Source organism: Physella acuta, unplaced genomic scaffold (assembly GCF_028476545.2).
Source record: "Physella acuta isolate Inbredline_101_S28 unplaced genomic scaffold, ASM2847654v3 ptg000280l, whole genome shotgun sequence".
Taxonomy (NCBI): Eukaryota; Metazoa; Mollusca; class Gastropoda; family Physidae; genus Physella; species Physella acuta.
Window position 1 is genome coordinate 79,199 of NW_026731799.1, and position 12,059 is coordinate 91,257.

Consider the following 12,059-nt stretch of genomic DNA (forward strand, 5'->3'; position numbering starts at 1 on the left):
GTTCTATTGTGTTGTGTTGTGTTCTATTGTTGTGTTCACGTGATGCTTGTGAGTCCTGTTGAAGTTGTAGATGCGCGGCGAGGCTACTGCGCATGCTGAAACAAGCTGATGACAGGGGTTTCCTGTTTTTAACTAGTTCTGATCAAATTTGTTAACACACTGGATATGAGAGTAAGGGTGAGGGAAAGATAGAAGCAGAGAGGTAGAAGAGGGAGCGTAGTGCACATCTGAATTTATATTTGTGTCTGTGTATACACTACACACTACCCATATTTGGTTACTGGGTATAATCTTAAAAGATCCGCCCTCCTTCCCGTCCAATACTACCAAACAGATCCCCCTCCATGTATTTAACATATATACCCCAAAGTCTGACGTGTTTCTTGCATGAGTACTTTGACTTTCATCTAGAACCTTAAACCGGTTCTGATGATTCTCAAACGGTCTATTGTCTAACCGGTTCTGATGATTCTCAAACGGTCTATTGTCTAACCGGTTCTGATGATTCTCAAACGGTCTATTGTCTAACCGGTTCTGATGATTCTCAAACGGTCTATTGTCTAACCGGTTCTGATGATTCTCAAACGGTCTATTGTCTAACCGGTTCTGATGATTCTCAAACAGTCTATTGTCTAACCGGTTCTCATACAATATATTAAATCAACCAGCGCTTTCCCAGCCTCCCCTAACCGCAGGTTTACCGAGAAAAAAAAAAGACAAATTATGATCTGAATGTGACACGTCAAATTCTTCCTTTCTCTTTATCAAGCACAGCTTTAGAATAATCCTGGGGGAATAGCCACGCCCTCACCATTCACGAGGTACTTCCGGTGCCATAGGGATGTTAGTTAACCGTCTTAGAGTGCCTGCAATTGTGGTACTCGGGTGACGAGGGGCTATTTCGTCAAAGACTTCTTGAAAAAAAAATTGATTCACTAACAAATTGAAAATTGATCGATCTAAAGACCTATTAGTAAAATTGAAATCCTAAATACGCAATCGAATTTTCAATCAAGTAAAAATAACAACAATAAAAATGGAATGTTAGACCATCTGATTTCATCTTTACATTCTTGTGGTTCAGTCATTGTCTAGCGAACTAACTGCAAACGTGCAATGTAAAAACTAATAAACAAAAATATAGAAAACATATAGAATGGTTGTATGCAGTTTTTTTATCATGAAATTAAGAAAAAAAAACCTAAAATAAAAGGGAATAAATTGATACAATTTTGCTTATTGCTATTATTAATTCCTTTTTTGCATAATATTTTTACCCCCAAAATGATTATAAAAGAAAAACCATTCTCAGGATAAAATAATTATTAACTCCCCCACAAAGAAATGAGGAATTAGGAATTTTTTAACCCACTTGAAACGTAAACATTAAAAAAAAAGGAAATTCCCGAAAATAAAAATAGCCGTGTAACAGGGTGTTAGATCCCATTCCCCGCCCAATTGATCCCCGACCCTCGGGCTGCGACAAAAAATGGTATCAATGTGAACTGACCCCTCTAATCCCGGACAATTCCGGCAAGGAGTGTGCGAGCCGTGCAATTTTCTTGCGCCAGACCGGCAAATTCCGGAAACACCGTTATGAATTTTGTTTGATTTTTTTTTTGGGGGGGTTGGGGGGAAAAGAAGTGAAGGGACGAATTGCGACCCGCGTGACGTCATCAGTATGGCTGACCGGAAGGGGAAGATAAGTCTTTCATTTCCGTCGATAAGATGGCAAGATTTATTGCCCTTAAACTGGTGCTGATTGGCATTATCACAACAATTGATGAAAATAATCATCAAAATATTTGTATGAAATAATCATCAAAATATTTGTTTGAAATAATCATCAAAATATTTAGATGAAATAATCAAAATATTTGTTTGAAATAATCATCAAAATATTTGTTTGAAATAATCATCAAAATATTTGTCTGAAATAATAATCAAAATATTTGTTTGAAATAATCATGAAAATATTTGTTTGAAATAATCATCAAAATATTTGTATGAAATAATCATCAAAATATTTGTTTGAAATAATCATCAAAATATTTAGATGAAATAATCAAAATATTTGTTTGAAATAATCATCAAAATATTTGTTTGAAATAATCATCAAAATATTTGTTTGAAATAATCATCAAAATATTTGTTTGAAATAATCATCAAAATAATTGTTTGGTTTGAAATAGTCAAAATATTTGTTTGAAATAATCATTAAAATATTTGTTTGAAATAATCATAAAAATATTTGTTTGAAATAATCATCAAAATATTTTTTTAATAATTACCAAAATAATTATTTCTGATATCTTTCGTAGAGATGCTTTGATTCCTATGATTATGGCTAAACTAGAGGATGGTTAGAGTTATAGTTATGGCATAAGCTAGTTATACGGTTAGTTTCGATGGTAAAGCATACGCGAACTCAGCAAATGGACAATCAATCCACCATCCATTGGTCCACCCCCGATTTCTTCCATCCACCAACCACTAAACAATCCACCACCTACCATCCAAACCCGATTTCTTCCATCCACCAACCACTAAACAATCCATCATCCACCATCCACAATAAACTGTCTAAAATCTCTAACCGCATTAATTATAAACACAATTTTCCTAAATTTCTAAACCTATTTTGTTTTTGTTTTTGAAAATTGAGTCTCCGATAACTCCAAAAACCGATAGTGTATGCCTGTTTTATTTGTCGTTTTATCTCATCAACAAGTCATCAAAACCAAACGTTAGCACTCGCCGAGCCGCCATTGTCCTGCCACACCCACCTCCACTCTCCAACCAAAAACGCTTTGTCTGAGAGTAATTTCCCCTCATATTATCGCAAATTTCCATCCGTAAAATTCCTCGCTCGACAAAGCGTGTAAAACGATACCGCGGCGGTATCGATACTGCTCCGGTAGTCTACCAAGCGAGTCTCTCTGCTCAGTTGGACAAAAGAATCAGACTGCTAACATTCGTCATTCAATCATTTTTTTTTTGAAAGATCGATAAATATTATCTTGCTTTAGAAAATTAGAGTTAATTTTTTAAACAGGCGTATTAATACAGGCAAAAACAAGGGCTGCTAATGGAGCGTGTTTAGTTTTTCTTTTTAAATGCACGCAGAAATAATGTATAAAATCTAGAGCTATTATTTCTCCACATTATTAATAGCTATAGTTGTTTTTCTGGTGGTTTTTTTCGTGAATAACATTATAATAGAGACATCTTGGTTCTCACAACAACACGTATATGTAAGGGGCTACATACTACAAACACATTTTTGTGATGCGTACAGACACATGTGTACGCAATATAATATAATATATATCTCTCTCTCTCTCTCTCTCTCTCTCTCTCTCTCTCTCTCTATATATATATATATATATATATATATATATATATATATATATATATATATATATATATATATGTCCGGACTACTACATACGTACAAGCGGTGACAAATGATCTCAAGGACAAATGATCTCAGGACAAATGGTATCAGGACAAATGATCTCAGGGCAAATGATCTCAGATGATTTATGTAGTCTACATATTTACAAACACATATGCTACACACTTACAAACATGTGTGGATAATTATACATAATGAGTTTTCAACTTTTTCTGTCTGCCATTAATTTAATATCTTACTGTTAAATTACTTAATGCCAGATTGTTTTCTATCAATCCGCTCAGTTACTTAATGTCATATTTTTCTATCTGTCCGTTAAATTACTTAACGCCAGATTTTTCTATCTATCCGTTAAATTACTTAATGCCAGATTTTTCTATCTGTCCGTTAAATTGCCTACCGGCACGTTTCCCCCTTACTTTCCGTACCACAGTCTTGCCGCCGGCAACGATCAGATTGAAATCGAACAGAAATCGAATTGTCGATCACCTGGGCACATCTTCAGCCAATAAAACAAACAAATGTCTGAACAACCCCACCTTAAATGACCCCCCTTCCCACACAACGTCTCAACGACCCCCGCCCTCTCCAGCTTAAATGACCCCCACACCCACACATACACATCTGAATTACCCCCCGCCCCCTTCAGCTTAAATGATCCCCTCCCCCCCACATACACACAAGTCTGAACTACCTCTCCTACTTTAAATAAACAACCAAACCACCCACCATAAATACCCCCCCCCCAACACAAAGTCTGAACAACTCCCCCCTCCCCGCCCCTGAGATTAAATCACCCCACCCCCACATCGTCTGAACGACCACCCCCACCTACCCTATACCCCCCCCCCCCTCCATCAACGTCTAAAAAACTACACCGCCCACTTTAAATGCCCACCTCAAGTCTGAACGACCGCCCCCACCCCCTCTCCCATTATTAACCACACCCCCACCCCAACCCCCACCCCCTCATCGACATGACCCACTCCCCAGCACAGGATAAAAAAATCTTAAACAAAACTTTGCTGTTTAAAATTTTTGTTCTAAGATCTGTAAGTTTACTGGGAGGGGAACTTGCAGAAAATCTGTGTCTAAATGTAGCATTCAATGCAACATCCAACAAATTGCTAAATACAACAAACTGCTACATTCGACATACTACTACAAACAACACACTGCTATATACAACACACTGCTACATACAACTTTACTACTACATACAACAAACTATATACAACACGTTACCATATACCCCACAATGTTATCTTACCCCACAGCATTTAAGTGAAAGTTACTGTCCCTTTAAGTCATACCAATACATCAGAATACCCACCACTATAGAACTTGTAAGTTTATCGTTCTTTCTCGCGTTAATTCGTGTCTGGTTAGCCAGGGAGAGATAAAAGTTTTCGGACTAAATCAATTGTTGTGAACGGGGTTTCCCATTGATAACAAAAAACATGGCGGCTATTTGTTAGTAGGTCCCGCTTCAAGATTTCAAAATCATCAAACGTTCCAGAAATGCAACAACTGTAAAAACGTCCAACGCTGTTTTGTTCAAATGGATGGGAACAACAAACACATGTGTATGCATTTTTGAATATAAAAGTTTTGTGGCGGTAAGTATATTGATTTTATTTCTTTTGTTGATAGTTTGTCCAAGGCTAGGGGACATTACTCTGACTCTACTCAGTCTTTGCTACGAGACAAGATTCCCAGACCTAGACCTAGACTAGATTCTAGAATCTACCTACTAAGATCTACATTGCTTTAATCTAGTTCTAAGAGTATAAGTTCATGAATTAGAATATATTAGATCTAGATCTAGTATTTTAGTGATCTAGATTAAATATTTAAAATATTAAGAAAAGGATGACGGTAAAAACTAAAACAACAGGAAAATGAGGATGACTTCCTTCCAGTCTCACTCAGCCTACGACTTACTTATTAATCGAATCTAGATTCTAGATCTAGATAATATATATTAGTTATTAGAAGTAGCTTGTAGATAGATGGCTAGATAGATAGTATTACTAGATCTAGATAGAGATAGTAGAATAGAATTAGATCTAGATCTAGATTCTAGTTGCAGATGGTAGTATGGTAGGCCCTAGATCTAAAATCTAGAATTAGATCTAGAGAATCTAGTAGATTCTAGATCTAAATCTAGATAGATCTAGATTAGATCTAGTTTAGGTAAAACCTACCCTAGTTAAGTTTAGTAAGAGCTAGTAATGCATAGTAAGGCTAACCTGTTTTTAATTTTAAATTAATTTTTTTATATCTAGAATCTAGACTAGATCTACTCTAGCTATTTACTAGATCTAGATCAGTAGCCAGTAGAGTGATTAGAGTAGTAGTAGAGTGTAGTGTAGAGTACTGTAGACTATTGTAGAGTGTAGGTACTAATAACTAGACTGAAACTAAATTAGACTAGAATCTAGGTCTAGATACATTTAGGGCTTACAGACTTATCAGACTATAGTGTTGCAATGAGTAGATCTAGATCTAGTAATATATAGATTAAATTTAGTTTGAAATTGTTACAGTAGTGCTACTACTTTTCTAAGTAGTAAGTAGTGTAGACTACTAGAAGAGCAAGATGATAGATCTCCATCAAGCTACAATAGAGTTTAGTTAGTAGTTAGTTAGTCATAGTAATAGTACCAAAAGCAGTGTAAGTAGCACAGTAAAAAAAAAGTATTACTAGGCCATCTATTATTGTATTAGGCCCTTTTATTTTTAGCAAGTTAAAGTTTGGTTAAGTACTAGTCTTCTAGCAAGTTGCCTAGTAGTAAACTTATAAACTAGATCATGTGTATTAGTACTTTTAGACTTGTAGGCTAGTCTTGTTAGTCTAGACCAGGGACTATAAAATCTACAATTGATAACTTTCGGCCTTTTAGTATAAGCCTAATTATTAATGAATTACAGGGTACAAAAATTAATAAATTGGTCAGAGTCAATATGGTTACAGTTAGCTGTTAATAGAATTAAGTTTTAGATCTATTGACTACAATTTTTAGTTACAAGTAATGAAAATGAAACTAATAGTTTTGTAATAGTTAAGATATGGTTAACTGTAAACCAGATATTTTAGTTTTTAAGACAAGCTAAGTAGATAGAAAACTGAACCTTTACAATAAATTAAACCTTTTATAAATATATATATATATATATATATATATATATATATATATATATATATATATATATATATATATATATATATATTAATATCTCATATTAGTTAAATAATTATTTTAATATAATATATGGATAAACTTAATTTATTATATTTAAATTCCCTAGGTACTTGGCAAGCAATTTTCTCACACTTTACTGTGGCTATTGGTGCTGATCTTGAACTAAAGGTGAGCTGAATTTTTTTTTTATAATAAGCCATTTTTCAGCTTAAGCCCAAGTTTGAAATCGATTCAGTGTTCTAATTCTTAAAGAATATGTTGCTACTAAGATTATATACTGTAAGTATTAATATGTATGGCTTGATAGTGGGACTGTCAGACAGTAGCTTTCACATTTCTATCCTAAAAGATAAGAGTTCAGATCCCTGGTTTTAGTCCTGGTATGATGTCCTAAGTCTCATGAGTACCAGCTCTCATGAGTACCTGGCTCAAGATAGGGAAATTAAAGGTGGCTGGGTATATACCTCTGAACACTCTAATTTTACATGCAAATGTCACAGAAACAGGTGAATTTTAATTCAACTGCTATATTGGCTGTCTGTTTTAATCAATGATTAATTTTTTCATATTACAGAAAGTTGTTAAAAATATTATTTATTTAATTTCTAGGTAAATGGAACAGCATGGATGTGGATTTTTAGACACAAGGAAGCTGAATTTAACTTTTAATGAAGAATTTAAATGATGATTGTCCATGAAAAGAAATATTAATCATATACATTGTAATGCTGTATTGATGCATCTTCTGTTTTAAGTAATTAAAAAACCATCCATTTATGAAATTATTTTCATTTTTTTTTTCAATTTTAAAACTGTAGTTCTGTTTTGTTATTTGAAAACAATGATGAAAGTATACTGAACTGCCATTGAGATATTAATATAAATGCTATTGTTTATAGTTTAATTCTTTCAGAAGCAACTATATTGACATCAAAACTGAATCTTTATTGTACACTAAGTATAAAAGCTTACCCGCAAACCAGTCCATGTCAACAATTTATTGACATTCAAACATTAAATTTTTTTAAAGGTGATTTTTCTTAAATAAAACAGACTACTTTCATATGGGATAAGAAACATTTAATTTTGAAATTGATTGGTTTATTAAATTTTAATGGAGCTGAAACTAAAACACTGGGTACAAATTTATTATTACTTTGTTTCTCAGAAAATTGCAAATTTTGAACATAAGAACTGTGGGAAGTAGGCAATGATGTTAAGATATCTCTTGAAACTTGAAGAAATTGTGGAAGGTTTAGAGATAGAAAACAACATTTCAGAAGATGATGTTTGAAATAATGGTAAAATATCTTTAGCAATTGTTACTGAATAAATATTTTCATTAGACAAATCACATTTAGATATAGAAGAATAACGTATGTCTTCAGATTTTCTTATCAGCGAAGATCCTGGGTGATTCTCTTTGTTACCATCGGTCAAACGACAAGCCAATTCTGGAAAATTCATTGGGTTCTTTGCCTGGGCAGCTAAATATATTTAAATTAAGTTCATGCAAGGCTTTAGAAACATCAATTGGATAAAACTCTATAATTTCATTAATTTTTTATTAATATCAGCTCCAAAGGAATAATATAAACAAGTTACACATCATCAATAAATCAAATTTGCAGATATTTCCATTTCACCAAACTTTCTCTAAGTCATAATATATATTTTAAATTCATGGCATTTTGTTAGGCTAGATATCTTGACTTTTATTTACCACAATAATCTGATTATATAAATTAGGATTACCCAGCTATCATACATTCTTCTTTTTACTGCCCTCCTTTATGAGGGGGAGGTAAAAATCATCATAAAATGTGTGATGCAATTTACAGATGAACCCTCTCTCTCTCTACCCCTCCCCCTATATATATATATATATATGTATATCTACATAATCTCTAAAATCATGTTGGTACCTCTACCTGTTTGAATGTTAGGCCCCTTTCCTTCAACTGTTTCTGTGTGGATCTTCTCCATGGGGGTCATCTATAAATGACGTCACGCATTTTTTTGACGATTTTTACCTCCCCCCCCCTCCCCCTACACATCATCACAAAAAGCCAGACCCCCACCCCCTAAAATGACGTCACACAGTACTAGATTCTAGATCTAAATTACTACAGTTGCCTACACTCTAGATTTAGTTCTTAAGTTCTACAACAAGACTACACTAAACTTCGCTAGATCTAGAATAATCTAGATTCTATATATAAATTGATATTGAACATATTCTAGTCTACCTGTCTTAAAGTAAATAGCCTATTTAGTAATTTAGTAATTAATTCCACTCAACTACACTGCAAAATAAAAGAAACTAGATCTAGAATCTAGATCTCTAGACTACTCTTTAGTCTATAAATTAAAAATAAATCCTGTATGTCGTATGTTACTGTCTAAGTCGGAATTTTCAAGAGGGTTTTTTTTAAGTCATAGATCTAGATATAGAATTCTAGATCTAGAAATCTAGACTCTAGATCTAGGCTATATATTTATTTATTAATTAAATTAGGCTTGATTTCAGATTTACGATCGAAATCTTTTAGGCCTATAAATATCATATTTTATATAGATTATAGATGTATTATTATTATACAGGTTGTATTCTAGATCTATCTAGATCTATATAAAATATAATATATTTGTGTGTGTGTGTTATTTTAAACTTAATTTACTTAAAACAACTTATTGTCGGAGTTTTTTTTATTCCAAAAACGAAAGTAGATTTCATAACTTAAAAAAAAAAAAAAAAAAAAATATTCACATTTGGTTTGAAAAAACAAAAAAACGCCAGCTGGCAACTACCGGAGCGAGAACTTGGTAAGCTACTTTAACAACTTACAAGCCCAATAGTCGTACACACCAAAGTATTGCGCACCAAATTAATGCGCACCAAAGTAATGCGCACCAAAGTAATGCGCACCAAGTTGTTTTGACCATAACGAGCACTTGTGTTAAGAAAGTTTACGTCACTTCCGGGGTCGAAATCAGTAAGTAACACTCGAATATGTTAGAAACAAAACAATCAGTCAACACAGTAAACATCCATTTACACTGAAAGCAAGCACACCCATAAAACATTCACAACGTTAAAACACACGCATAAACACATGCAACCATTACTTTCTTCATGAAATCCGACATAGCCAATACTCGAATTACCGAATAAGATATAATTTTGATACATTATTTGATACTAGACTTAGCTAGACTATATTTGGGAAACTTTGTAAGTGTCAAGATTAGGATTAGGCTCATGGATCGGATTTAAGATCGGTATGAGGATTACGGAAGAGGTCTCGAAGTTGGCCACTTTATTTAAAAAATAGTGGATGTTGCAAATGTAATGTTTCGAAAAAAAATATACAGTTGAAATGTTTGGGGTTTGAAAGTCTTGTGAATATAAATACACTTGAGAAGTCAGTTGGGGTGGGAGAGGGGGGGGGGTCACACAAGTTTAAAATTATTGACAGTAATTAAATCGGCGTTAAATAATCAAGGCTTTCTGTTGTAAAACTATTGACCCTGAGTCTTGCCCCTAGAAGCCAGGCCTAAGACAGACATAACGATAAAACTAAACCTGACCCTTACATCCCTACTCTTCGTGTATCGAAAGGCATCTGGTCAATGAAATTGTGTTAACATTCGAAGAAATTGAAAGAATTTTGTTTTCATATTTTCTATAATGATTAGAGCATTGAACATAATTTCGGTAGTTTTGCCCGTTAGCTTGTAGTCATGCAACTTCTGGATACTAAAAAAATTAAGAAAAATATCACTTTATGAAACGTAAGTAATAAGCTTTAATATAGGCACTAAAAATAAAAATAATAAAATATTGTCTTCAAACATAATAATTCAACTCTTTACACCAACTTAAATAACAGCGTGGATCGCTTGTAGGGCTTTACTTAGGCTGTTCAGTCGCTAATGTATAAAACTGTCAAATATATTACTTTGTAATAATTTGTAGATTTTAAAAATCTGAAATGGGCTTCCAGATTATAATTCTCACCAAACCAACTGACAATTTAAATAGTACATATATATATATATATATATATATATATATATATATATATATATATATATATTTATACACTGTTTCCAGTCTCTGTAAACTCTGGCTATGAAACCACTACGCTATGGCTGTCCTTCTGCTTCAAGAACCTGCAGTAACAACTGCAGTAACCGCTGCAGTAAACTCCTAAAACCAGTGAAGTAATCTTCAGCTGGTTACCGCATCTTTAGTTCCGTCAGGCTACGACCTCTCGCACGCCAGCAATGGGGTCAAACTCTGCCCCGGGGAGCCCAGAGGAAGGTACTGTGTTCGACCCCGGGGAGACGGAGCCGAATTCTACTCCAGGCAGCGTAGACGAGGGTCCACTGGTCCAACCCGGAGTCCCCGCGACCAGCCATGGGTGCTACCCCCTGAAGCAGACCCACCCTGTGGAGTTCAAACTCCTGCGGCAGAGATCTATGGAAGAGACGACCTCGTCGGAGATGATGCTCGGAAAACAAATTTCCGACACGGAAGTGAATTCGGTGGTGTACGAGGCCGAGAGAAGCGTGCACAGCTCCAAAGGCAGCAGGAACACCTCGTCTAGCAAGTCGCGCAAAAAACCCAAGAAGAAAGCCATCATCACCGAGAACGACTTCATGCTGAGCCGACTGAAGAAACTCATCACACAACAACACAAGATCACATTCCCGAAAATTAGAAAAATTTCCGATTCAGATCGGAAGAGAAGTGGAAGTAGTGTCCAAATTGAGTTGACTGATTAAAGTATTAATTACATACACGTCCCCATCTTGTTTAAAATGTGTAGGAGTTGTTGAAAAGTCCCTGAAACTTCTCGCGCCCGTCAACACAACAACTTCAAAACTCAACCATTCAATGAAAACTAATTAACTTTTAACTTATTTTAAATCATGTAATTATTAAAACTTATCAGTGAAATAATGTTATTTTTTCTGTCTTTCATAATTGTTCGTTTGTTTGTCTTTAAAACTAACACCCGCAGCCGTTACATATTTACCGGTTGTATAAGTTCAGGACTGAAGAAACAGGAGCTTGACAGATGTTTGTTGTCTCTGTGTGTTGTGTAAGAAAATAAACGTTCTAATAAGTTAAAATTTGGCCGAAAGTCCGAGGTAGTAGCGTAGCGAGGGGGGGCGGGGGACATATGTCCCCGGGCGCCGACCTTAGGGGGCGCCAAAATGGCTTGGAAAAATAAATTGAAAGGTTGAGGGGGGTGGTGCAAATCGAAGGTTTGAAGGGGGAGGTGCAAATCGAAATCTTGAGGGGGGGCACATCGAAAAGTATGTCCCCGGGCGCCGGGAAGGGTCGCTACGCCTCTGGTCCGAGATATGCTTAAAGGGTGAACAAATCTCTACATTATTATTCTTGTATCAATTACTTTGTTTTT

The 12,059-nt window shown here is 34.7% G+C and overlaps 1 protein-coding gene and 1 long non-coding RNA gene across 3 annotated transcripts; both read left to right on the forward strand.

Moving 5' to 3' along the window:
• Window positions 1–4,991: 4,991 nt before the first annotated feature.
• On the forward strand, window positions 4,992–7,433 carry LOC131939441 (uncharacterized). 2 transcript variants are annotated; one of them, XR_009386427.1, is made up of 3 exons: window positions 4,992–5,037; window positions 6,731–6,792; window positions 7,234–7,433. It is a non-coding gene; the product is annotated as an uncharacterized LOC131939441 (long non-coding RNA). The 2 variants fall into 2 exon arrangements; XR_009386426.1 differs by lacking the exon at window positions 4,992–5,037 and adding an exon at window positions 5,666–6,095 and having other exon boundaries at window positions 7,234–7,432.
• A 2,163-nt stretch (window positions 7,434–9,596) lies between these two features.
• Window positions 9,597–11,581, forward strand: LOC131939451 (uncharacterized). Its single transcript, XM_059297745.1, has 2 exons — window positions 9,597–9,620; window positions 10,742–11,581. Exon 2 carries the CDS (start codon window positions 10,915–10,917, stop codon window positions 11,413–11,415), a length of 501 nt encoding a protein of 166 aa, XP_059153728.1. The 5' UTR covers window positions 9,597–9,620; window positions 10,742–10,914; the 3' UTR covers window positions 11,416–11,581.
• Window positions 11,582–12,059: the final 478 nt, after the last annotated feature.

Bases quoted from the DNA above. Each gene is read 5' to 3' on its own strand.
- LOC131939451 (XM_059297745.1), top strand. From the start codon at position 10,915: ATGGGGTCAAACTCTGCCCCGGGGAGCCCAGAGGAAGGTACTGTGTTC.